A 26,410-nucleotide genomic window follows, 5' to 3' on the forward strand; every position below is an offset into this window, starting at 1 on the left:
GATGTATTTAAATATAGCAACCATGACTATTATAGGATGGGATTCTGATATTGGCACTGGTGAGAAGCCTAAACCGACCTTAGGAAGGAAGGCTCATTTGACCCCCCAGGTACTACTGCTGCTTCTCTGTGTTATAGATACTTGGTCTCACATTGTGGTGAGAGACCATATCATTTCGGACCTTCCATTAATTTCCTCGGAATCCTTACATCTGACACAGTCAGGCCCAGTAGTTGGTCTAGTTAAAAAAGTTAGTTAGGTATCCAAGTTATATATTTTGAATGTTTTAAAAATTAAAGTCACAAGTGTCCGTCTACTACTTTCTAGTTTTTTGAGTGGAGGAGGTCAAGGTGTTGTTCTGAGTGTAAAGCACTCTTTGATTTTCTGTTTTCTCTTTCTTGCGCAAACTTAGTAGCGTACCATCCAGTATTTCTAATTTTGTTTCTTGAAAGTGGCCAGAGGACTCTGTACTCAGATTGTTTTTGTTTTTGTTTTTTTTTTTTTTTTACTCAGATTGTTAATAAGAGTTCAGCTCCTTCTAGATCTTTACAATTTGCTTTCAATCTTTTACTATTGTCTCTCTGACACCTACCTAATCCAATAGCAGGATTTTCATCCTTTTTTGTGACTTTTATTTAGCCTTTCCAGAGCATTCATCTTATTCAACTTAGTTGATGGAGAAACACCAGGTTTGTCTTGTCCTTGCATTTGATCAGTTAACATTTAAATTATTTAGTGATGCTAACACACTGAACTGGTGGGAGGAGAAGTATACAGAAAGAACAGACTGGCTTCTTAGAGGCATTTGGCATGCCATGGGCATCTAATAGTGTGTTTTATAGAGGGAGAGCAGACTTTTTATGCAGTCCCTGGCCTTACATCTGCACGTGTTCAAAACTCACTTCACTTAATGGAGTCTTATTCAGTTGTTTACTACCTTTATATGCTCAACAAAATGCCTGAAGTCTGTCTTGTTAACCCTGGCATTTTCTTTTGTCTGTTGTCTTGGCTTTGCAGCATTCTTGCTGGAAAAAAAAAACAAAACAAAAAACAAACAAAACAAAACAAAACAAAAAAAACCACTATTCTGTCCAGCTATATTCTTTCTTGTATACAGCACTATTGAGGAGGATTATATAACCTACCCTTTTGGCAGGAAGAAACATTTTGTGATAGGAGTCTAAAGTGGAAAATGGCCCTGGAGGCATAGTAGGGCCCCTCCTACTCCCAATCTTTGTCTCAGGCTCTGCAAGCTCTGCTTCCAGGAGATCAAGCCTGGAAGAGATGGGGATTTGTGGAGTGTTTTCAGGAGGAAAGTGTGAAGAAAGGTGGGAATAGGATGGGGCAGAAAAAGGAGCTAAGCAGGAATGTGGCTTCAGGTGAAGTCTCAGCCTCATTCCCTGGGTGGGGGCTCTGCACCACAAAATGTTTCTTGCCTTGAAGCCACCACTGGGGCAGGGAGTAGGGAAGGAGTGTAACTCCCAGAATTACAGCTGTCACCACCTAAGGGCAATCTCTGAAAAAGGTGGCAGGAGCTGAGAGCAATGTGTGCAAGAATCCTGAACTAGTAAAAGTGATCACAGGGGATCCGTGCAGGAGATTAATGGTCTGCTAATATACAAAATATAAGATATTAAATGTGTGGCATTTCTATAATAGCTGCTTTTATTGGACCCGATTTATGAACTTTCCTAGGTTTTCTTAGCTTTACCTGTTTCCTGGGCCTTCAACTGGTTGGACAAAGAGAACCCCTGCCCTAACACCACTGCCCCATTTCGAAATATCAGCAGCTGACCCACCATCCCTGGGGAGGGCAACTTCAGCATCTCCACCATTTTACCCACCACAGTGTGACCTGCAAAGACCACAATCCAGACATGAGTCTCCATGGGAAATTCACAGAGGTGCTGGCTTCCCCTGCTCTGTATTTCCAGACTCAGGATACCATGCTGTGAGGCATGACCTCTGGCTTCCTCTGTGGCTGAGGGGCCAGGTGCACACCTAGAAGGAACATGGGAGTTAAAGCCTCCCAGAGAAAATCCATAAATGAATTCGCTTTGTTCTTTTTCTCTGATGGACTGTTCTGAGATATGGTTTTGTAGAAGATGCCTAGAGATTGTCCCTATGCCTGAGCAAGTGGCCCTTTTTTCTGTTCTGAAGCTATGGCCAAGGCAACCACCACCTCCTATCTACCTTCCCTTCTTCCTTGTTTCAATTCCCCCTTTTCCTTCCCTTTTACTAGCCTGCAGCTGCACCTCTACACCTCCTGCAAAATATATTAGTGTGTAGCTTAACCCAGTTACAAAGACTTACTCCTTAACCCGCAACGACAATAACACAACAAAAAAAACAAACAGAGCCTGAAACATGCAGTACCCCTAGAGACTCAAAGTTTCAACCCAATGTACAAATCCTTAAGTGCTAGACTTCTGTTGTAAAAAATCGGGGAGATTTTTTTGAGTAAAGAGAGGGTAATCCTAAAATTGTTCTTTTGTTCTTTTTTTTTTTTTTCTATCTTAACAAAGTCAATCCTATTAAAATCTAAGTGGATGCTTAGGAGAAATCCCTAGGATGCTACAAAGAGTTTCCTTTTGTTCTGACTTTCATGAATTGGATCAGAGCCAGGAGCACTATGGCAAGTCACTGAATTTAAAAACAATGCAGAGGAGAATGTGGCACCCTGGAAGCTGCTTTTCCTGAAGGAATTCATAAACGGAACTGGCAAGAGGCAAGTGATATGAAACATTCTTGTTTTTCAAAAAAGAATTGACTTGCGATGTGGCTCCCGTCATACTTAGGCCAGCAGTTATGAGGCCAGGTCTAATCTTGAGTGTTACTGATGGGCGGGCTTGCGAGTGTGGCCTGAACACAAACCGAGTGTGTCACTATTGTCACAGTTAGTGCTGATGGCTGTAGTCACTGTGGTCTGTAGCTGTCAGGATGGGTACAGAGGTGGTGTTCTGTGTTCTTTGTTTTATGCGTGTAGAATGGCCTCGATTTTCTCTTCTGATTAGTCTTAGCATCTGGATTTCTTATTGCCGTGTTCCATTTTGCCTTGTCCTCCCCTACATCTGGAATCCAGCCAAAATGTACCAGCACAAGACGCTTCTAACATTTGAACCCTTTTGTAAGGGTGCTGATTGCAACTTGGGTAACTTCGGTTTAATTCAAGGTGGAAGATTTCTGCTGCTTTTGGGGAAAAAAATAAATGTCTAAAAATAAAACTTGGGCATAAAAATAGGGCCAAATACTCATTAACTGCCTCACTTAGCTGAATGCTGAAATTATTTCAACAGAGCTAAATCAAGCATTTGTGTAGAAGGGGTTGAGTATTTTTTTTTTTTTATTCATAGTACTTTATCTTAGATGATAAATGGGTTACTGTAATTTGTCATTTTATTCAAAAGACGTGAATTAAATAGTTCTTAAGGGCCTAATTTTCAGCTCATGCTGACCCTTGAATTGGAGCATTTGTGTTCCCAAGTTTTTTAGAACATGTGTTGTGGGCTTTTATGGAAGAGGCTTGAGGCACAGGCAGGACCAGGAGCCAGAGTATGCAAGGCTTGGTAGAATAGGGTGAAAAATTTGGGTATGAGTTTGGTGGGAAGTTACTGGAAGAATTTCAGTAGTAAGGATGTCATAGAATGATCTACATTTTAAAAATATGACTCTTGGCTACTGCATTGATAGTGGGCTGTAAGCAGTAACAAGCCAGGTATTTATTTTATATATCCAGGTACGAGATGACAGTGGTTTTGGAAGAGACAGTAATGGTAGAGTTGGAGAGTGCACAAATAATGGAGCTTTATCTAACCCATTAACAAAAAAGACTGGGAGTAATTCTGGGTAATTTTGTTGTTTTGTTTGTAGTGAGGCAGGGAGCAATGGTAAAGGGAATGAGGTAAAAGTTGGGGGCTCATGTTGATTCTGTGATGCCTTATGGCATCCAAATGAACAGGACAGATGAACAATTGAATATATGACCTTGACTCAGATAGAGAAGTTTCAGAATCCTTCACATAAAGAATGACATTCAGAGCCATGGAATAGAAGAACTCACCTAGGGAGAGAGTCCAGAGAAAGTAGAAGACTTGAGAATTTTTCTTGTTTCCACATAAATTGAGCAAGCAGAGGGGGAACAGCAGTGAGGAAGGAAAAACTAGGAAAACGAGTTGGGCTGGAAACAAGAGAAGAATCTTCCATGAAAGAGGAAACGAATTATGTTCAAAGCGTCTATGAGATTGGATAAGATGAGGAAAAGTTGTATCTACTGTTTTTAGCAACACGCAAGTTCTTGAAAACACTGACAGGTGTTTATGACATGTCACACACAGAGGCCAGAATGGATTGAAGGGAAATAGTAAAGGGGAAGTGGGGGTGGCTCTTTAGACAATTCTTTCAAGAAACTAATAGAGTTGAGACATAGACAGATAGCTAACCAAGAACCAGAGGAGAATATGATGGATCTTTTTTCCATGTTCTTAAGATAGGACTTATTGGGGGCATTTATACTCTTGGGATTGATCTAGTGGAGAAAGAACCTGATGATACAATAGAGGAGGGGACACAGTTGCAGGGACAGATTTCTTGAATGTAAAAAAATATGGGATGCAGACCAAAAATGAAGGGTTTGGATTTATGTAAGAGGAGAAGGGGAGACAGAGTAGACACAGCTGTTAATAGGTTGGTTGTATCGGTGGTGGCGGGGAGGAAGTGTCCATAATTGTCATAAATAAAGGTAAGACCTTCAGCTGAAACAGATGGGGGAAAAGAACATTGGAAGTTTCAAGAAACGGTAGCAAATATTGGAGTCATGAAGAATGAGAAAGTGAATCTACATATACAGTAAGACGGTAGACATGGAATGCCCCAAAGTTACATTAAGCAAGGTGGATCTGAGTTAATTATTGCTTGGAAAGAAAATGCTTAATTCTTGTTTGTTTTTTCAGTAGCCTATAAAGGCAAACAGTGTTATTACATATTTATATATGTTCATAGCAGAAAATGAGCTTAATGATTACTTGTAATCTTACTATTCAGAAATAATCATTGTGATACATCTTTTCATACATTATACATGCAAATATATCAACAGGAAAAAATATAAAGGTCTTATTTTCATAGCTAATACTATTTTACAAGTTTTTGCTTTGCAGATATCTTATCTATTGCTCTGAGCTATTGGAGTGATAACTTTGTCATATTGCAAATGCACTCCCTGCTTATTTTAATATGTTCTTGTTGCTTTTCCAATTTTTATGTAGACATATCTATAATAAAAAAAATGTATAGTCCTGTTTAAAAAGGCCCTCTTCCAAGGCCGTGTGCACAATTATTTTTTCTAGTATTTAAAAGGTAAAGATGAAACTCTAAATTACACTATCAGGTTTTACTTTGCTGTGATGAAGGACTCTAATTGTATTTTTTAGAATAATTATTCTTAAATCTTATATCCTACAACAAATTTATAACACAACTTTTTATTAGTATGGATCTCAAATGATTTCTTTAAAATTTTCTTTTAGAGGTTTTAAAAACTAATTATATGCTATTCTTTAAACAAGCTATTTTTTAAAAAAAGTAAAAATTATACTCCTATCATCAGAGAAAATCAGTTACATTTTACTTATTTGGAATTATACAATATAATATAGTTTGTAGTTTGCCATCTATATTTTATGTGTTTTAGTTTTTTGAACTCCTCATTGTAAACCATGATTTTAATGACTGCCTTACGATTTGTATTATGAGAATATATTTCCAGATTTTGTTTGTTTTTGTGTGTGATTATAAATAACATCGTAGTCAACATCATTGGTGTTAATATTTAATATACTAAAACCAAATTCCATTGTAGAAAGCTTTAAAAAAAAAACAGAAGCTGTTAACCAGAGAACCGCTGTTGAACCCAAATCTTTATTCATTCAATAGCCATTTTTCAGTATCTCCTATATAGTAGGCACTGCTTTAGATGCGAAATCTGCTCTGCAGAGTTAACATCCTAGTGTATATTTAGTGATATGTCTGTCTCTGATGTACAGAAATGTGTGTGCTTTTACAAAGAGACTATGCTATTTACATGTTACCTTGTAATCTGGGTTTTCTCCTATAACATTAAGAACTTCTTTCCATGCCATTGAAACCATCTATCATCATCAACCATATATCATCTTTAATGGCTGCAGAATGATTTGTGTGGATGTGGAGTTTATTTAACTGATCTCCTATAGTCAGATACTCTTTCGTTTTCTTTTGTTTGCATTTGAAATCTATAATATGCACATTTTGCTTGTCTTTGATATTATAACTAGTATGATCTCCACAAGACATGAAGGCACAGGCAGGGCTGTCTATCGTCCTCATTCTTGTACCATCTCTAAGTGGACTTCAGGGTGAGTTCCTTTATAATTACACCCAGGTATTAGTTGTTTGTACCACTAGATAAGACGAGCACACAATGCAAGGTAGCAGTTTCCTCGTTTCCTCTGTAGCCATAGTATTGTGAACTTTTCTAAAAGATCACTTAATGAGAAACAGGAAAACAGACTGGAGGTCCTGCGTGAAGACTAAAAATGGTATTTTCTCCTGTCTACTCTAAGGCTTTTTCTAATCTGTTACCTGCTACCAGATATAAAATCACTAGAAAGGCAAGTTTGATTGATTGGTAATTGATTTTTTTTTTCCAAGTGTAAGGTTGGTACTTAACACTTAACAGAAGGCATTATCCACTTTGCTTGGTCCTGTGATGAGCCTTTTTAATTATCCAGGGGAACATAAGAGGTGTTTAGTAGAGCAATTAGGGAAATTGACAAAAACCACTCCTCTCCCCCCCCCAACCCCCAGCCCCACTTTTCTGTGTCTTTCTCTCACTATAATACTCCATCCCTCTAGTTCTTTGTACAGAAATAAACTAAATCCCTCTGAGGGAGAGAAGTGGGACATAGCAGAGTGGAAAGAGGCTCAGAGAAGGAAGCAGAGGAAAAAGACTGTGACAAGGCCACTGAGCACTCAATTCTCCCATCTTGGGTGGTCTAGTTTCCTCCATCATCTGTAAGATAAGATCCTTTGTACTCCTAATATTCTAAAATCCATAGATTGGGTACACAATATTTAAAATGTTTTGTGAATTGGCCAAAGAAACTGGAGCTACCTTCAAGGATTATGAAATGGTTAAGTACATTTTCTTTGCAAAAACCTTGATTGTGATGAATCCATCTGCTTTTCAAAATTCTGAAGGGACAACACCTGGGTGGCTCAGCAGTTGAGCGTCTGCCTTTGGCTTAGAGCATGATCCCTGTCTGGGGATCGAGTCCCACATCGGGTTCTCTGTGGGGAGCCTGCTTCTCCCTCTGCCTATGTCTGCTTCTCTCTGTGTGTCTCAGGAATAAATAAAATCTTTAAAATTCTGAAGTTAATAGTAAAAAACTGTATATAAATTATAAATATATATGTATGTGTATATATATATTATATCTCAGGATTATTAGACTTCTAGATTTATATCCAGAATAATATTCCTTAACTATATTGCAGTTGACTTGTAGGATATCTTGAGAGATGTCCTAAAGGCAAAATAAATGAGTCACTCCACCTCCCCTTTTTGGACTCCTGCTCATGTGTTCCCTTGCTTCAGGCTAACGTCTGCATATTCCTAGCAGATTCCTGAATCCAGTATTGTCTTCTACATATTCCAAATATTTCCTAATGAAACCAAGTCAAATTTGTTTTATTATTGTCGGCAGGCTGACTCTAATTAGCTGGATAAACTAATTTGTTATTGTAGTAGATGTTAGAAGTGAATGTGCTCAGGGAATAGAAATCAACAGGGATCTGTTGTGTACATAAAATACGGTTGCAGAAATTCTAACACAAGTTTTGTGGGTTGTTCCTAGTAATCAGACTACCAAGGGTTCTTGATAAGTGTGGTCTGTAAGTGACCAGGCTGCTGACCCAGGATAGTTCTGCTAGGTTATTCTGATAGAGCCCTTGATAAGCACCCATCACTAATTCTCTTCATAACTGCTCTTGATTTTTTAGATACATTCCTTTTAGCTCCCCCCAATCTTGTTAGTACTGATGAAAAGCAAATAGTCCTTGGAAGACTTGGTAAAGATGTAATTCTTCCTTGCTCATTTGAAAGTAAGCCTAAACTTGTAGGTAACCACACTATATTTTAAGTTTCTATAGAGCTTTTGTTTTGATTTTCCTTTAGTAAATGCCAACTTTTGCTCATAAAGCTTAGCTTTTCATTTCATGAATATTAAAATAATAAGTGTTCTGCACAGATGGCTTAAAAAGAAGCTAATGACAGTCCTTCATATGTCCTCCTCTCTCCCTCCTAGCTTTCGTCACACCTGGGATCAAGTATGAAAAGAGGAACACAGCTTCTTGATGTGTGGTATGTTAAGTGTTTATCCTCATCCACTTATCACATGGAAAATGGACAATACACCCATCTCTGAAAGCAATGCGGGAGAAATTGAATCTTTAAGTCTTTTTTATGTTGATAATATGATAAAAAATTACAGGATCAAATTTATCTTATGAATGTACCATGGAAAACTCATTGCTGGAATAAACATGGATGGGGGGATAGACAATGAGAGGGTAGGCTTCGTCAGGCTTTCTGTGTGCATGTGCTATGTCAGAGGTTGAGAGGAAATGAAGATTGACTTACAGGAAAATAATGGAACACAAAAGAAAGAAAATGCATTTGCATCAATAAGAAGACCAAGATTGCAGTCCTATGTCTAATATTTACTGGGTATGTTCCCTTAAGCACTCATTCTTATTTCTGAGCACAAGCTCCTCACTGGGAAGATGGAAGTAATTCCTACCTATTAGGTGTTTGAGTTGAAGGAAAACATATGTGAAATGGGAAGTAGCAGATCTATTCATGAATATTATTCTCTATGATTCATCTTCTAAATAGGATTTTCTACCTGCATTGTATTTCAAAAGATGTGAGAAGAAAGCTTGCCTATTAGGTCACAATCTGTGATGGTTGCCATTCTTTCAACTAAACAAAAATTAGTTCTTATTATTGCTTCTGTTTATTCTCTTTACATAGTATTAGCCCATTAAGCTTTATCAACAACTCAATCATAGCATGAGCAGTTTTCAACACTCCTTCCTCTCATTTATTTGAACTGAAGGTTTGATCAATCTCTGCATTTACATCCTACCATTTAAGATTAAGAGGAAAAATTAATTTGACATCTCTTATCTAATTTCAAGGAAAAATGTTTTATATTTTAGAAGCAAAGCAAAAGGTTTTAGTAAACCCCCATCATATGGAGAAATTGGAGGTCAACTATCCTTTTTGGCCTCTTTTCCTGAGTTTTATATTCTCAAAGTGCTTGCCAAGAAGACCCTAAATTATGAGTAATTCACCACCTTTACATAATTTCAGCGTCGAAGGCCTGGATGTCCAATGTTCACTTGTCTAGGCAGCGATAGAAACATGGGAAAATGTTGGAAATGTTCATGTTAAATTGTAAATTTTTCTATGGAAAATCGTATTTTCTCATATTTATTCAGAATTGAGTATCCAGAAGTATCCATGGTTCCTTATGCTCAGTGCTATGTTGTCTTGCTGAGTATTTATTATATGCCAAGTTTGTTGCTCTCAGACTATGAACTTAAGAATGTGGACACTTGGGATCCCTGGGTGGCGCAGCAGTTTGGCGCCTGCCTTTGGCCCAGGGCGCGATCCTGGAGACCCGGGATCGAATCCCACGTCGGGCTCCCGGTGCATGGAGCCTGCTTCTCCCTCTGCCTGTGTCTCTGCCTCTCTCTCTCTCTCTCTGTGACTATCATAAATAAATAAAAATTAAAAAAAAAAAAAAGAATGTGGACACTTACTCATTTCTGGATCCACAGCATATAGTACAAGCATTTAAAAATTAAACTAGGAAGGCAGCATAGAAAGGGAGCAATTAATTCTGTTCACTATGGTTGGCTATAAATAGGGTTGTTAGAGGATATATGCCTAAGGAGGCTGCAAAAGCGCAGAAGTTTAAAAGAATAGTAGGATTTTCAGCGAACATAGGCATTCCAGTTTAAAAACACACACACAACAGAACAGAGGAGTAAATATTGCTTGAATTTGTAGAAGTGTAAGTGGTAGAAGGTGAAGCTCAAGTTATAAGAGATAAGCCTGGAGATGGAGTCGAAAACAATATGGAAGGCCTGATGTCGGTTAAGGCACTTGATCAGAATTGCACAGGTGGTATGGAGCCAAAGAAGGATTTTTGAGGCATCAGAGAGGCTTGAACTTGCATCTTAGAGTGGCTTGCTTTGGCATCACTCTTTTGCAAGCGGAGTGTGAAGTGAGTGAGTCTAGAGCTTAGGGAGAAGAATTCACAGTAATCCACAGAGGTCAGCTCCCATAACTGCAGAACAGGAAGAACCAGATGGAGCTGGATCTGGAGGGGCCAGATGAGAAAATCCAACAGAGTCCCCCCTCTAATGGAGCTCAGCCCAGGGGGGCTCACCTGTACACAGTTGGAAACATATTTGTAATGTGCAGGAAGATAGACTTTGTGCAGAAAGTGGTTAAGAGGTAGAGACCATACAAGTAATAGAGACTACTAGAGAGTAAGTAGAATGACAAAAAGGGGGGAGGTGGGGTCCTGGGGAATACCGGCATTCGAAAGGTCAATAAAAAAAGAACATGGAATTCAAAAGCCTAGTAACTGGTAGCAACATTCTTGCGTGCTCACTGTCAGGCTGTAGGAGTTAGAAAGCAGGAGTGTCACCTCACTAGCTGGCCCCGGGTTAGGCCTCCTTGAAGGTCTAAACTTAATCATTGGGCAGTGTTAAAATGGTGGTGTCACAGCTTCTTTCAAGAAACACATTTCCAGAGATATTTCTCAAAGCATTTCTAAGTGTAGCTTAGAAAATTCATTCGAAAATTGTATTTTCATTGATGTTTCCTTTTCTACCCTGTTTTTAGATGACCTTCATAAAATGCAAAGTGAAAATGTTTCACTATCATGTGAACTTGCAAACAGTATTTTTTTTTTTTTTTGACTGAATCATGATTTCATAGCCAGTTGGTCTAAAGTAGAAAAAGAGACCTCCTCCATCCTGGCTTACTTTCAGAGCTCCTCATGAAATATAACTATGTATGAACCCTGCATCTCCTGGAATAAAGAGCAAATAAACCGGAGTGACTTTTCTTTGACTTTGAAGGATCTTAGTCTTTCAGACAATGGGGAATACTTAATGCAATATTTCTTCAAGCAAATATAGCTTACTCACCATCCAAACGCTGCATGTAGTAGGTAAGATACAAGTAGAGTTGGATAATTGGTTTTGGCTATAGCAATAGAGATTGTGAATATCAAACAGGGAAAATAGGTTGGCATTTAAATAATAATTTTTATTAGTATTTCTGCAAATGTCATCTACAGGGATACTTTTGGTCAAGATGACAGACAGCCTCTTTCTTTCAGATACACAAAAGTCCTGCATTGAAAAAAAAAATTACTCTCATAAGATTTCTTTTTCATGATTTCAGGGCATCAGAAACAAAGAGGGAACCTACATGATTTGGTGACTCTGTAGCCTAAGCATCTTGAATTCCTGCTTACTGCTGTGCCTAACATGTGCTTTTGGGCCTGGGGTTTGGGGAGTTGAGGCTTCAGGCACAGTGAGAAGTTAGAATTGGGGCTCTGGAAGATGCTGGGGAAGCATGGTCTATGAATTTCGTGGAAACAGTCGCCAAAGGACATCGGAAGCACTAAGTGTACACCTGAGTTAGCTCATTTTTTACCTCTAGTGATAGCTAACTGCCAAAACTCTTTAAAATATCTCTAGTCCATTCTCTATAGAGTCATGGCATGTGTACCCATGGAGTCGACTTTCTAGGTGGGCTGTTTGATCCTTTTACCCTTAAGATATCAATTTAATATCATGGGACAAAGATATTTGAGTCAATGAAACATAGGTTTTAAAAACGTTTCTATCATTCTAGTTGTGAAAATTAGGAATAACAGATTTGGAGGTTTAGTGATTCTATGTAGTAAGATTTGGAGATAAGAACACCTGGTCTTTAGGTCAAGTGGTCTTCAAATAGCAGCTTCTAGACACTGAGGGATGATACTCCCTTTGTGTAGAGCTGTCATTATGAGAGTGCTGAAAACTGGGGTGCATTTGCCGCTCCTATTTTTCTCCCAAATGAGAATGTTAGTTTTATATAAAATATAAATAAGCTTACATTCCACTTTTCTTTTTTTTTTTAATTTTTATTTATTTATGATAGTCACACAGAGAGAGCGAGAGAGGCAGAGACACAGGCAGAGGGAGAAGCAGGCTCCATGCACCGGGAGCTCGATGTGGGATTCGATCCCGGGTCTCCAGGATCGCGCCCTGGGCCAAAGGCAGGCGCTAAACCACTGCGCCACCCAGGGATCCCACATTCCACTTTTCAAATGTTGCCTCATGTTGGATTTACTTCGGAGAGTAGAAAAAACTCCTGGAAGATATGCTCTAAAGACCACATATGACCCATCTTTCTAACCAGGGATTTAATTTTTAGTTTACACAAAATGCAAAGCATCAGGACATTCCATCTCTGACAAAAGCAGCTTTTTAGAACCTCCCACCCCAAGTAAATCCTGGCCCGTTGAGACTGGAGGAGGGTCTGCCCACACTTCCCCTCAAGAAGAGGCATGTAGCAGGAGTTACCCAAGCAGGGCAGAAAAGAGGGCAAACACTAATATCCTAGACATTACCCTTTCAAAGAAATTAGGTTTTCTATTCTGAATCATAATTTTCTACTTGTTGTTTTGCCAGGAGATGCTGCAACATTTGAAAAGGAAGCCCAGCCTGGGGGCGGGGCGGGGGGGGAGTTATGATTCCTAGAGTCTAGATCTACTTGATAAAGGTTGCATGGAACTGAATAATTCTTGTTAAATTTTGCTGCTGAAACACTTATGTGATGTTGGGCAAATCTCTTTATGGTGGGGGAAGTGAGGGTCATGAATAAAGTAAGAAAATGCTATACCTTGCAGGATTTTCTTCAGTAGGAAAAGTATGCATATGAAAACACTTCAAAAGTCAACATTTTTCCTTGAATTGCTCACTTTATGTGGGTATACAATTTCAGAATGGCACAAATATATGTAGAGACTAATGTTTTAGTGGTTACAGAACATTTCTTTATTAGTGAAGAGTATGTTCATAAAAATAGGCATCTGTCATATAGGGCTTTTCATTTAAAATAGCTATAAACACCTTTTCACCTCAAATTGGCCTGTGTGCTCTAATGCTTGCTCCTACTCTATGCAGAATGTAGATCACAAGATTAGCAGGTTCTGGTTTGAGGACTCAAGGTCTCCCAAGTTTCTGCCTCCTGGGGTCCTACTTCCTTTAATACTAATTACAATTACAGTTCCAACAAAGATGCTGGAAAAACCTTGGTTCCTCCAGTGATTCTGAGGAGCATCAAGCACCATTTTCCTGGTGTTTGCCTGTTACTTCTTGCTCAAGATGACGACTTCTCTGTTTCACTGATTTCCTCTGCACTGATCCCTGTACCTTTACGGCCCTGTCTTCTCCAAGCCAAGGGTGCACTCAGCTCTCCCTTCATCCTCCAAGGAGAATGCTAGGCTGAGGTTAGTCTGTAGTAAAAATTATTCCTTTGTAACGGTGTGTTAACTCTCTTTACAATGGAAAACAATAGAAACTCACTATGCATAATAGATTCATTGACTTTCAAGTTTGCAGCCTTTTTCTCCCCCACACCAGCCTTCTACAGACCGAGCCCCAAATTGGCTAAGATTCCATCTTATGCAGGTTTCCCAGAGTAAAGACATTGAGACTGGGCCGTATTTATGCTCATTAATGCAGAAATAACTAGTTTTTAAAATAGTAAAAGTGTTCTTCGGTAATTTTTCTTCCAGCTTATGGACTTTTTTTTTTTGTTTCATTTAGAACAGAGTCAAAGTGGAACTGCCTGGATAATTGTTCTGTCATTGGTGACTTTGGTTTTGCTGGCAATTTGCATATTCTATATGTCAAAAAGATACCATTCCAGGAGAGGTAGGTATCTCAGGGAGAATTGAGCTCTGTCCCTGGGTGTTCGGGTAGAATGTATCAAGGATGACCTGCAGCTAACCCTACACGGCTGTTGGGCATGTAAACAGGTCTGAATTTTCTGGACAGTTATTTGTAAAATCTATCAGAAATCCTTTAAAATGATCCCACATTTCTAGCTAACTATATTTCTAACAAATTTATTCTGAGTTAAATGGTCAAAGTTGTATAAGCACATGTATTGCAACAGACTGAAAAAATTTAAATCTGGCAATAAAATAATACACAGAATTATCAAAATTATTTTGCATTGAAAAACAGCTGGAAAGAAATAAGCTCAAACTAAAAATGGATGCCTTTGGAAAGCGTTTGTCCCCATGTCTAGACTTGCTTTAGTGCCTGCACTCTGTTTTCTCTTTCTTTGAGCTTTGTCTATAGTGCTACTGTTCTGTCTTTTATGGGGCCTTTTTAAAAAATCATTGTTACATTTTTAAAAATACTTTTCTAGATTTTCTGCAACAAACTTGGATTACTTATAGTAATTACTTATGGTAATTTAAAATGATACATTAAGATGTCATGGTTACAGGACTTCTTGGCTCTATTGACAGAATTAGATCTAGGAAAAACTTAGATCTACTTATTTCTACATCTTATAAACCAGGAAACTGGAATACAAGAAATTAGGGGCATAAAACAGACTTATGTATACCACTTAGGGTGATCCAGCTAACTAGTGGTAGAGGTAGATCTAGATCCTAAGCAGCTCTCTCTTATTCCATAATTTGTCTGAGAAGACTGAGTGTCCTGGGAGGTTGAAATTGACCCTTCCTCTGATTGATAATTGCCTTTTTGCTTCTGATGAGATTAGGGGATTTGGTCCTAACAGACAACTTTATTGAAGGTAAGATATTAAGTGTGACAGTGAGCAAGCATTTCACCAATTTTACACTGTGATTTTGTACTAATAGGTAGGCTAGCCTTACTTATTACTTGTTCCTCCTGTCCCTTAGCTGGCCAAAAGTAGAAAAAGATGGGCAATCATAGGCAAGGCTAGTTTGTGCCCTTTAGCAACCTCTGACCTCATATAATGATACTTGTGACTAGATTCAGGTTCAAATTATAGGACACTACATATGGCTCCAGAATGACAGTTTAGTTTCTATACTGGACGTGTGCAAAAGTCAAGTCCCAACAGAAAACGACTGACACACTCAAAACTGTACACAGGGGAGCACAGAGGATAGTTCATTTCTCCAGAGCTTGGAGCAGCTGATTTGTTAGCAAAATCTAAACTTAAAAGGACAAGGAGAGGGTGTACTTTTACAAAACCCTGAAGAAGAGAGTCCTATAAAATCAGATGCCTTGTAGGGAGAGTAACTTTTACTTGAAGGACACAGCCAGACCAAGGTGACCTTACAAGGAAGATGCTGGGAGAATAAATATGTGATTTTGACCCTTCCTCTCTCTGCTCTCCACCCCAGCTAGAAGCCAGAGGGAAGACCTAGCTTGTAGAAGGAAGCCCTCCAGGTCAGGGACAACAGGCTGGATTGATTCTGGAGGAGATATCAGCAAAAACAATGTTAGGGTATTTGCTACTTAAAAAAAAAAAATAAAGCTGTATAGTTCTGTAGTTAGGTAGGCTGAAATTATTTTCCAAGCTGTTAAACTAAAGGCCCCCAAACCTTGCCTACCACCATGTCCTTGGTTGTAGTTTCATATGACAATGGTATGCATTTTCTTCTTTAAATTCCTTTTTCAAGAATTGTTGTAAAATACCCTTAGTCTAGGATAAGTATAAATTATCCTAGATTTTAGTGAGGCACAAAAGTAAGGCCTTCCTTAGAAAATGGCATTGTAACAAGCCCTTTGCCTTCACCATTGCTGGGCTTAACCATCACCTCCTTGGCTGTTATTTTTCCATTGTTAACAGGTAATAGGACTCAGGCCAACAATCCTAAAGAGCCAGGAATTCCTGGCCTGGTTGAACAGCCTTTATCCCTGGTTTGATGCACCTGAATCAGCCATAAGAATTTATTGCTATTTGTAGCTGATGAGGTATTTCTACACTGAATGCATTTTTAAGGCTGTTTGTTGGAAGAAAGATATGAAAGCGGGAGTAACTAAGCTGAGTCTAATAGCATAATAGTGCTGAGGTAGGAATAAAAGAATTTGTTAGAAAAAAAAATCTCTTTGCAAAGTTTCTCTCTTTTCCTATAGAAAGGTGCTCTGTCCATACTGAGAGGGCCAACACTGCTGGTGCTGAAGAAAACCAGGTAAAGCCTTTCCTTTATCAAACCATCTATAGCATAAGAATGCTACTGTATCAAAGTAATTGATTCACACATCCTCATGCAAGACTTTTATAGAAGGGAGAAAAGGGGTAAGAGAGATCATAGGATAACATAACGGGGGGGGGGGGGAGGATACAATTTGAGCGTTTTCCAATGTCTATTAATAGGTTCTACTTAAATAAGGGGCTGCCCTTCTCATTTCCTATCGTTATTTGTAGAGAAGATCTCCAATGGTACTATGCATATGATGGTGCACCACTGTACTCATTCTTTCAATGGAAGCATGGGACTGTACAGAAGTAGAAAAAAAACACAAAATAGAGAAAAGCAGATTACAGTTTCTGCCCAGATTCAGATGGCTGGCCTTTCATACTTTTCCAACCATTTCTAGGCTCCTTGGGCATTAATAATTCACTTACAAGTTATAGTTTGATTGCAAACTCAATTTAAAATGGAGTTAAAATATTTTGTTGCACACCTTTTATTATGATTTTAATTAATAATATAAATAAAAGCAAAGAGTTGGGTAAACTTGTTTTTCCTATTGGTTAAACACTAGAAGGGAAATTTAGACTTCATAACTATAACTGTCTCATAGATCTCTGATTACAGATGCAAACAATAGCTCTAAATATCCCCCCCTCAAAACAAAACACTGTTATTTAACACTTAAGATAAAAATGATTATTCCTACATGAACCATAGCCATTTCAAGTCCATTTTTCTTGGTTCTAGGCTATTTCAGCTCAGCCAGCTACTACAGGAAATTAAGACAGGACTATGTCAACACATGATGAGCATCTTTAATATTTAGTGACCTCTCTTTCCCTTTCTTCACTGCACTTCCAGCCATGGCTTGTCATGGCCTAATAATTCTACCATTGGAAAGACTTGCAACCATTGTCTGTCCTGCCATCACATTTACTCTTCAAGTCCTAATCATCACTCACTGACTCCCTACCTGCATCAAGATGATGAATTTCTGTATGCCAATTCAAACTTTCATTTGGTGACACTCCTCCCACCAAGATCTTGGAAGAAATGTATCCTTAAGTACTGATTCAAAAATCTAATCAGCTAATGAAAGGTGAGAGAACACAAAAGCAGAAATCACCTTAGTGAAAAGGTGAAAAACTGGGGCAATTGATATGCTAAGGTATTGTACTCCAGCTTTATGTGAATAGTTAATAGCAGTGTAACAAACTCGATTTAATATAGTGAGTCTTAGGGACTCCAAAGTGTAAAATGTCAGTATCTCCAAGACTGCCTAGAGCAAAAGGCCCTATCAACTCAAAAACTGACATCTCTGGGGTTAGGTTGTACCTTCCAACACCAGGTTTGCACAGCCGAGTGACATTAGCTCTGGAGATGATTTGATTCATTTTTCTGGCTCAGTTGTCATATTGTTAATCAGCCTTATAATAAATTTAGATTTCCATATAAATTTTTACACAAAGAGAATGGATAGCCCAGCTGACTTGATGATCTCTTCCCTTTTAATCAATTTATAAGAAAGAAAAGGCTAACCACGATCTTAGTGACTTAAACTTTGACCCTATAGTTTATAGGAGAAGACCAACCCCGAACTGTGTGTTAATGCTACCTGGTCTGATTTTCTCTAAGTATTTGCTATAATGTTGACAGGTATTTAGCATAAAGTGTTGATATCATTATTTAAAAAAAAAAAAAACAACTTCAATTGTGAGGAGAAAATGCTCAGAACTGCTATATAGTCTTCTTACAAAATGGAAAGACCAAAGTCAACAAATCGAAGATAGTAGATAAGAATGAACCTGGGTCTTTCAATGCTGTTGAGCCTCTGAATTAATCTTAGAGCCATCTGTAGGAGTTAGGGTTGGGGTCAGAGAGGCAGAGTGCTGAGAATGACAGGGAATAAAGATTTATTATATAGCATCAACCTCATATAATTTTGGGCACTTGTGAAGAAGTCTATGTCAGGCTGTCCCCTCTGCAGCTGGGGCTGGACCTGAAGTAGCTGGAAGTCAGCTGTGCCAGTGTTCAGGATGGAGAGCTGGATATGGAGTGAGGATGAACTGAAATCTGCAAGAACAAACTAGGACTCGTATTCCTAGGCAACGCTAGGGGTGACCTGCTAGAGAAGCTGGCATCCAGTACCATGGAACCAAGCACACCTAGGCAGGACTCGAAGCTGAAGGAGGGAGCCTTACTGCTAACTCACTTTCTTGGACTGGGGTAACATTTGTCAGCTATGACAGTGCCTGGGGCCATACTCTGGCCTTCACAGCATAAAGTAGACAATTGCTCCTTCACTTCTCCCTCTCAAATCTGGTGAAAATTTCCTTGTGACCAACTCTAATCCAGAAGCACACAGAAAAAGGAAATGTACCTCCTGCTTAGATACATTGGCACAATACAAAGCCAATATCCCATCTATCACTGAATGGAGTGTCTTATATGAGAAGCTGCTTCAGTGTTGAAAAGCTACACTAACATGTGACCAAGCCAGGTGTAGATTAGGAGGATTTAATCTATAAATTCTAAGTGCTTGTGACTATATGTACACCACAGTGCTAGGATGAAAGCTGATCAACTCCTACCATTAGTGGCTGAAAACACAGACTCCTGAATGGATGAGTCAAGAAAAATTCATTAACTTTAGTAATAACAATTTACAACATACCCTAGGCCTCATGTCTTCTATAAATATTACTCATTGAGAGGCAATATGGACAAAAGAATAGGTATTCATTTTTTTAACTTCAGAATTTAAACAATTCTTACATTACTTATATTTGAGAATCTGAAAAATCCCCATTAACTTTGGAAGCAAAGATACTCTATTATATCTTCTAATCACCTTGTTTAAACTACTTTCCACACCACATAAACATTTTTTTAAATGCTTGTTTCAAGTGCAACATGTTTTTTTAAATGCTTGTTTCAAATGCAACCTAAGTTTTCCGTCATTAAATGGTACCATCCTTGTCCAGCCTCCATCCTTCATAAGCAGGGACTTCTTATTCTTCTTCATGAGCCTGAAAAACAGAATGAGTGTGCTCTGAGATTCTGTGACTTTCATTAGTGGAAAACATACCCAGAACCAAGTCTAGTCCTTTCCAGAGTAAGCAGGCCTTAGCCAAACTCCTCATTAGCTTCAAAAGGATGCAGGCAATTACGTGCATTACAGAAAGCAGACACAGGTAATTCATCTGAAGGACATGCTCGGGCATTCTCAATTTTCTGCCCGCCTAGCCTTGCTGGAGAAGGCAAGACCCCACATCTTTTGTGGGAAAGACTGTGGCCACATCACCAATTGGCTCCATGGCCCAGACAGACCCCCCCAGTTCTATCAGAAAACCTTTTCACTTGGTTTATGACAATTGAAAGATTTTCAGGCTTTCCTTCTGAGAATGGGAAACAATTAGTCATTGCACTGCCAAGGATGGTTTTCCTATTCATCTCGGACCTCTCAAGCAATTTCTGCTTCATTCATTTTATTCTTTGTTGGAAATAACTGTGACAAAGTCGAATACATTACATATGTTTTGCAGCCCTTTTGACCTCCTCCAGCTGAGTGCAAGCATAGCACATGTGAGGCATTTCCCTAAACAAAACTATTATATGGAGTTGATGGGCAGGCTCTGCCTCAAAGACCCCAAATCCAGTGCCATGACCCTTCTCAAATTGAGGGCAGAGTTCAAACCACTTAACTGGACCTCTGCACATAGGCCTTTATCCCTGAGACAATATTCAGGCAGCAACAAGAAATCTCTGGAATGTGCCAATGACTCATGCTTCTCATATTTAGATCTAAATATATTCAATATAACCAACTTTTAGATTCTCCTTCAAAAGAGCTTATTTTGACCTCCTTTCAGGTAGTGTTTATTATGGACAACCCTATCTACTTGTCTTGCAGAGTTATTAGTAATTCGTTTTAAATAAGAGGGCCAGGCATGTACCAAATTTTTAAAAAATGAAATGGTGCCTATCTGTGCTAGGCATCTGTGCTAAATGCTTTATATGCATTTCATGAAGGGCAGCTAATGTCACATTATCCAGTATCATTTAATTCATTTCTCTGAAAGCCAGACCTCATTTAAAAACTGTGTTTGTGGGAAATCTCAGTAAGAAAGCTGAGGCTGACTATTTTTGGAAAACTCCCAAATTTATATGTTGAAATCTCAATCTCCGTAGTGATGGTGTTAGGAAGTGGGGCCTTTAAGTCATGAGGAAAGAGTTCTTATGAATAGGATTTCTGCCTTTTAAAAAGGGCTTCTTCCCCCCACCCCACCCCTTTTACTATGTGAGTGCAAAGTGGAAAAAAAAAAAGGCCGTCTCTGAAGAAGTGGCCCTCACCAGATACTGAATCTGCTAGCATCATGATCCTGGACTTTCCAGCCTCCAGAAACTATGGGAGATGTTTGTTATTTATAAGCCACCCAGTCTCTGGTGTTCTATTATAGCACCCTGAATAGACACTGATCTTGACAAGCCTATAATTCAGTGGTCTTGTCATGCTGCCACTTTGCTAGTAAAATACTTAAGGGAGCAGCCCCTATCCTGGGATCAGAATAGAAGTGTTGAGAACCACAGATATGGAAATATCTTTCCCCCTGTTTTAGGGATTAAGCAGAAAGCTAGAAAGGACAAGTGCCTTTATTCTCCACTGCCTCAAGTTTAAACCTCACCACCCAGGTCTCCATACTGATACAGTATGAAGTCATGTATTTGTCTACATAGAAGGACTTCACTTAGTTTCAAGCAGATCCATCTGTGCTTTTTAAATCATCTTTGCTCTCTGGACTCCTGACTGTTCTGCACAAATGAATCCAGGATCTGGAGCTCCGAGCCCACAAGTTCATCTGGAACTAAGCATTTGCGAAGTATAAATACAATATACATTCCACTCAAATGCTTACCACTTCATATTACCTGGACAATAAAAATTTAGTAAATATTGGAAGACCTTAGCAGAACCTACTTTAAAGTCTTTTAAAAAATAAAGAGAAAAAACAAATTTCTTGTTCTATTGCTCTGTGTGATGACACAAGCCCTAAAACACACATGCTTTAAGAATTACAACAGAGTTGAATATCTGACATACCTTTTTTCTAAACTCCTTTGCTTTGATCTTGAGTTTATTGACTTGAGATTCTGCTATCTCTGCCCTTTCCTTAGCTTCGTTCAACTCATGTTGCTGCTTCTTATACTTGGAAAGATATTGATTGGCTTGTGCTTCCTATAAAAATAAAAAAAAGAAAAAATATCCGTGCCTGCATAGTCATTTTTTTCTGCTTTGACATGAAAAAGTTGAAAAATGTGTGAAAGGAATCTAAACTTCTGAGTATTGAATGGAATATATTTTGGTCTGATATATAAGGATTCAGACTTTCTAACAGACATTAGATTCATTTTTATAACCATCGTTCTCTGGAAATTTAGAATCTGCTTAGGATGTTCCACTAATTGGATATAGTATGGCTCTCACAGGCATGTTACATGTAAGAAAAACCACAGTTGTTTTATAATCAGTTAAACATCCTAGTTTACCTTTGAGTAGAGGGAGGTTTATCTTGAAAAATTATACAACAGGTAATTTTTAGACATAGCAGGTTTTAGCCTGAATCTTTGAAATAATTCAAAATCCCAAAGAGATATTAGGCATAAGCCAATGTATATGGCACTAATGAATTACATGCTATGTAGCTATGGCTATAAACCCAGGGTGGGCAAGTACATTTCAAAAGTTGGTAGTCTGGGCCATAGTTATGTCCAGGCTCATCAGGAAAAAGGACTATGAGCCATATTTATGCTCACCCAAGGTTCTGAGGTGAGGAAGGCCCCAGGGTGGCTACCTGACCAAAAATTCACCATCCCTATATGACACCATATTCTTAACTTGACTCATTTCTTGCAATGCACATATTTGAGTGTAACCACAATGTGAGGGTAAGAGCTCTGGCTCCCTGGAGTGGAAAAGTAGCAAAATTTCTGAGCATGGGTGATAATTCTCATTTGAGAAAAAACTAGAGAATGAACAGACTTTAAGCTGGGCTGGTCTTCTCTAGACAAAGTGCTTACCTATCTCCATTAATCAAAAACAATGGCTAGGAAACCTGTAAGACGGCAGCAGCCCCAAGTACTTACTGCTGCCTCCATTTGCTGCTTGTAACTTTGTACTTGTAGCTGAAGTTTATCCATCAGAGTCTGCATCCTGCTCAGATTTGTCTTGTCTTCCTCTACCTGAAATGCATAGATATGTATATGAAGGCGATTTGAATGATCCAGAAGTCTATATTGGGAGTTGCGTCATGAGAAAATAAGAGTTAGGAAACGTTATTAAACAATATATCTGATTTGTGATTTGAAAAATGAGTCTAACTTTACTCATCCCAAGGTTTTTTTTTTTTTTTTTTTTTTTTTTTAAGATTTTATTTATTCATGAGAGACAGAGAGAGAGAGAGAGAGAGAGGCAGAGACAGAAGCAGGCTCCATGCAGGGAGCCCGACGTGGGACTCGATCCTGGGTCTCCAGGATCACGACCTGGGCCAAAGGCGGCGCTAAACCGCTGAGCCACCCGGGCTGCCCCTCATCCCAAGTTTTGAGAAAGTAGCACAGCTCTGAGTACTAACAGCCATTGCTCCTTATCCGCCACAGAACTCCACAATCGCCTTTGCTGAAATAGAAGTTAAAGCCACTAGTTTCAATTCAGTCAGCAGTCCTCCTATCCTAACCAAGCTACTACACCTGCCTGTGGTTTCTCAGTAGGAATGAAGTACCATTGTTAGAAACCAGTCCCTCTCTCTCACTAATCAACTCTTCCCTTGAACTTTCTAACTGACTCTTGGCCTTGGATAATGAAACTATTGAAAAGGTAAGTTTTCTGGAATTCTGGTGTGGGCATCAGCAGAGATTGGAAAATTCTATGAGCTGTGGGGATGTTGATGTATACATTCTCGTTGCTTCCATTGCAATCCAGGCATGGGATAGAGAAAGGAAATCTAGTAAGATAGTGTTTCTCAACTGTGCTCTACAGAGCCTTGGGTATTCTGAGGAAACAGGAGGGCAGGTAAGATTCTATATGTTCTCCACTTTCCCATGACCTTTTAACTAGAGTATTTCCATTTTGGAACTGGTGACCTTCCCAAAAGAAGAATATTTCAACTGGCTGATGGTTGAGATACTGATCTAATCAAGACCTACCCTTGCTGCTCAAATTATTTTCCTGTTTTCATCTTATCTCTTTCATCAAATATTAACACCTTTGGTGACTTTCATGGTCTTTCCACCTACCTTCTACTGCCTTCCAGAAACCTCCTCCACTCCAACTATGTTCATCTCCTATTACCTCAGAGCTCTCCTGCTTATTCCTTCCTTTATAAGTTCAGTCAATATCCCCTCCCCCAGACACAGCACAGAGGCAACAGATAGAAACACCTAGCCTTTCCATTAAAGAGGTCTCTTTGCTTATCTTAGTAGCTGCAGGCTAGGGGCAGGCTTCTAATTTAATACACATCAAGGAGCTGACTGTGATATTCTCTGGAGGCTGGAGAGGAAGGTAGGCATCATATTCAAACTTGCCCTCTGTCTCACTCCAGGTTTCTGATATCTCTCAGAAAGGAGCCTGTTTTTTTTTTTTTAACAATTTATTTATTCATGAGAGGCACAGAGAGAGAGGCAGAAACAGAGGAAGAAGCAGGCTCCTCAGAGGGAGCCAGATGCAGACTCAATCCCCAGACCAGGATCACACCCTAGCCAAAGGCAGATGCTCAACCACTGAGCCACCCAGGCATCCCAGAAAGGAGCTTTTAAAGGTGTGTTTGGCACCTTAGTTTTGTGGCTGCTGCCGAGGGAATACCCCATGAAGGCATGGCTCTGGTGGCCAGTGTGACTTATGCTCATGGGTCCCATAGGACTACAACAAAAACTGCTTAACCAGCTGCCGTCTCCCCTACCATGGCACAACATAGAAGTAGCGTACTTAAATGCCATCATTCTGTAAAAGAGGCCAATTCATTTGTCTTACTAGCTATGACCAAGAAGCTGGCTTCTAATTTAATATACATCAAAGGGCTGACTACAATCTTCTCCAGAGACTGGGAAGCTGGTGGGAGCAAGCTTTATGCTTTCCATCTGCTTCACTCTAGCTTGCTGATGTTGACAAGAAAGGAGCTTGTGCACAGATCTAGTGCCCTAGATTTTGTAGCTCTGCCCAGAAGACACATCCCTTGGCAGCCTGGCTCTGATGGCCAACAGGACTTGTATTCACAGGATCAATGGGTTCGTAGCAAACAAAGAAATCATTCTTACATAGCTAGTACCCCAAGGCTTAGCACAAAAAAAACAGAAATGTCTATCTCCTGGTTTTCCTCTAGAAGAGATATATTTGCATATTTTAAAAGCTTCAACCTAAGGAGCCAGCTTCCAATGAGCCTGCATCTAGGTACCTAGATCCACCCCCTTTGGGACACTAATAGTCTGGGACACCCTCAGTTATTGGGAGGCACTAGGAACAAAGAAGATTGCTTGGATAATCATAAAGGTTTTAGAAACAACCAAGAGCTAGAGCAGTGTTAAACAATAAAGATCATCTCCTACATGAGGTCACTCTTTCAAGACTAGGAGAGGTATCTTTTAGGTAATGCATAGAAATTAGTACAGAGAGGCAAAGAAAATGAAGGAACAGAGGAATGTTCTCCAAACAAAAGAACAAAATAAAATCTCAGAAAAAAGAGATCTACCTGATAAATGATTTTTTTAAAATCAGGCAAGTGATTTACCTGATAAAGAGTTCAAAATATTGGTCATAAAGATGCTCACCAAGCTCAGAAGAATGAATGAACAAAGTGAAAATTTCAACAAAGAGACAGAAAATATACCAAAGTACCAAATGGAATCACGGTGATGAAGAATACAGTAAGTAGACTGAAAAGTACAACAAGGGGGTTCAACAGCAGAGTAGGGGAAGAAGAAGAAAGGTTCAGTGAACTTGAAGACAGGACAGTGTAATTAATCTCATCAGAGCAGCAAAAAGATAAAAAATGAAAAAAAGTGAAGATAACTTAAGAGACTTATAGGAAAACATCAAACAGACTAACATTTGCACTATAAGGGTCCCAGAAGGACAATAGAGAAAGGGGCAGAAAACATTTGAAAAAAAATCATGGCAGGAAATTTTCCTAACCCAGGGAAAGAAAAAGACATCCAGATCCAGGAAGTTCAGAGACTTCAACATGCACAATATTAGATAGTCAAAGACAAGGAAAGAATCTTAAAAGTAGCAAGAGAAAAACAACTTGTTACCTACAAGGGAAACCCCATAGGACTATATAAGCAGATTTTTTAGCAAACTTTTTCCAGGCCAATAGGGAATGGCATAATGTGTTTAAAGAGCTGAAAGGAAAAAAAAAAAAAAACAAAACTCAATCAAGAATACTCTACCTGGCAAAGTTGTCCTTCAGAACTGAAGGAGAGATGAACAGTTTTCCACACAAGTAAAAACTAAAGGAATTCAGTGTCATTAGAGTGGTCTTACAAGAAATGTTAAAGGGACTTCAATAAGCTGAAATGAAAGGGCACTACTTAATAACAGGAAAATGAACGTATAAATCTCACTGTTAAGGATTTGTAGAATTCAGGATAATATAATGCTGTAATGATAGTGGGTAAATAACTTATATATCTGGTGTGAAGGTTAAAAGACAAAACTTCCAAAATCTGTTAATGAATCCACAAGATAAAAATATGTAATTTGTGACATCAAAAACATAAATGTGATTAGGGAGGAGAATAAAAATATAGAGCTTTAGAATGCATCCCAACTGAAGCTTAAAATAGACTATTATTGGGGCACCTGGGTGGCTCAGTGGTTGAGTGTCTACCTTTGGCAAGGTTGTGATCCCAGAGTTCTGAGATTGAGTCGTGCCTCAGGCTCCCCACAGGGAGCCTGCTTCTTCTTCTGCCTATGTCTCTGCCTTTCTCACTGTTTCTCTCATGAATAAATCCTTAAAAAAATAGACTATTATAAATATAGGTTGTTCTATGTAAGCTTCACAGTAACTGCAAAGTGAAAACCTACAGTAGATACA

The 26,410-nt window shown here is 38.9% G+C and overlaps 2 protein-coding genes across 2 annotated transcripts in view; one reads left to right on the forward strand and one right to left on the reverse strand.

Moving 5' to 3' along the window:
• Positions 1–5,840: 5,840 nt before the first annotated feature.
• Positions 5,841–18,640, forward strand: HHLA2 (HERV-H LTR-associating 2). Its single transcript, XM_035709948.2, is given in 9 exon segments — positions 5,841–6,392; positions 8,343–8,381; positions 8,384–8,517; positions 8,519–8,604; positions 10,956–11,229; positions 11,231–11,288; positions 13,942–14,049; positions 16,264–16,319; positions 17,073–18,640. Coding segments are annotated over 9 exon segments (855 nt in total). The 5' UTR covers positions 5,841–6,328; the 3' UTR covers positions 17,109–18,640.
• Positions 18,641–18,948: 308 nt separating this feature from the next.
• Positions 18,949–26,410, reverse strand: part of MYH15 (myosin heavy chain 15) — a 149,467-nt gene continuing 142,005 nt past the window's right edge. Inside the window, 3 exon segments of the mRNA XM_049105298.1 lie at positions 18,949–19,354; positions 21,427–21,561; positions 22,470–22,565. Of these exon segments, the coding sequence (XP_048961255.1) occupies positions 19,337–19,354; positions 21,427–21,561; positions 22,470–22,565 (249 nt within the window). The 3' untranslated portion in view covers positions 18,949–19,336.

Source organism: Canis lupus, chromosome 33, assembly GCF_003254725.2.
Source record: "Canis lupus dingo isolate Sandy chromosome 33, ASM325472v2, whole genome shotgun sequence".
NCBI classification, from domain to species: Eukaryota; Metazoa; Chordata; class Mammalia; order Carnivora; family Canidae; genus Canis; species Canis lupus.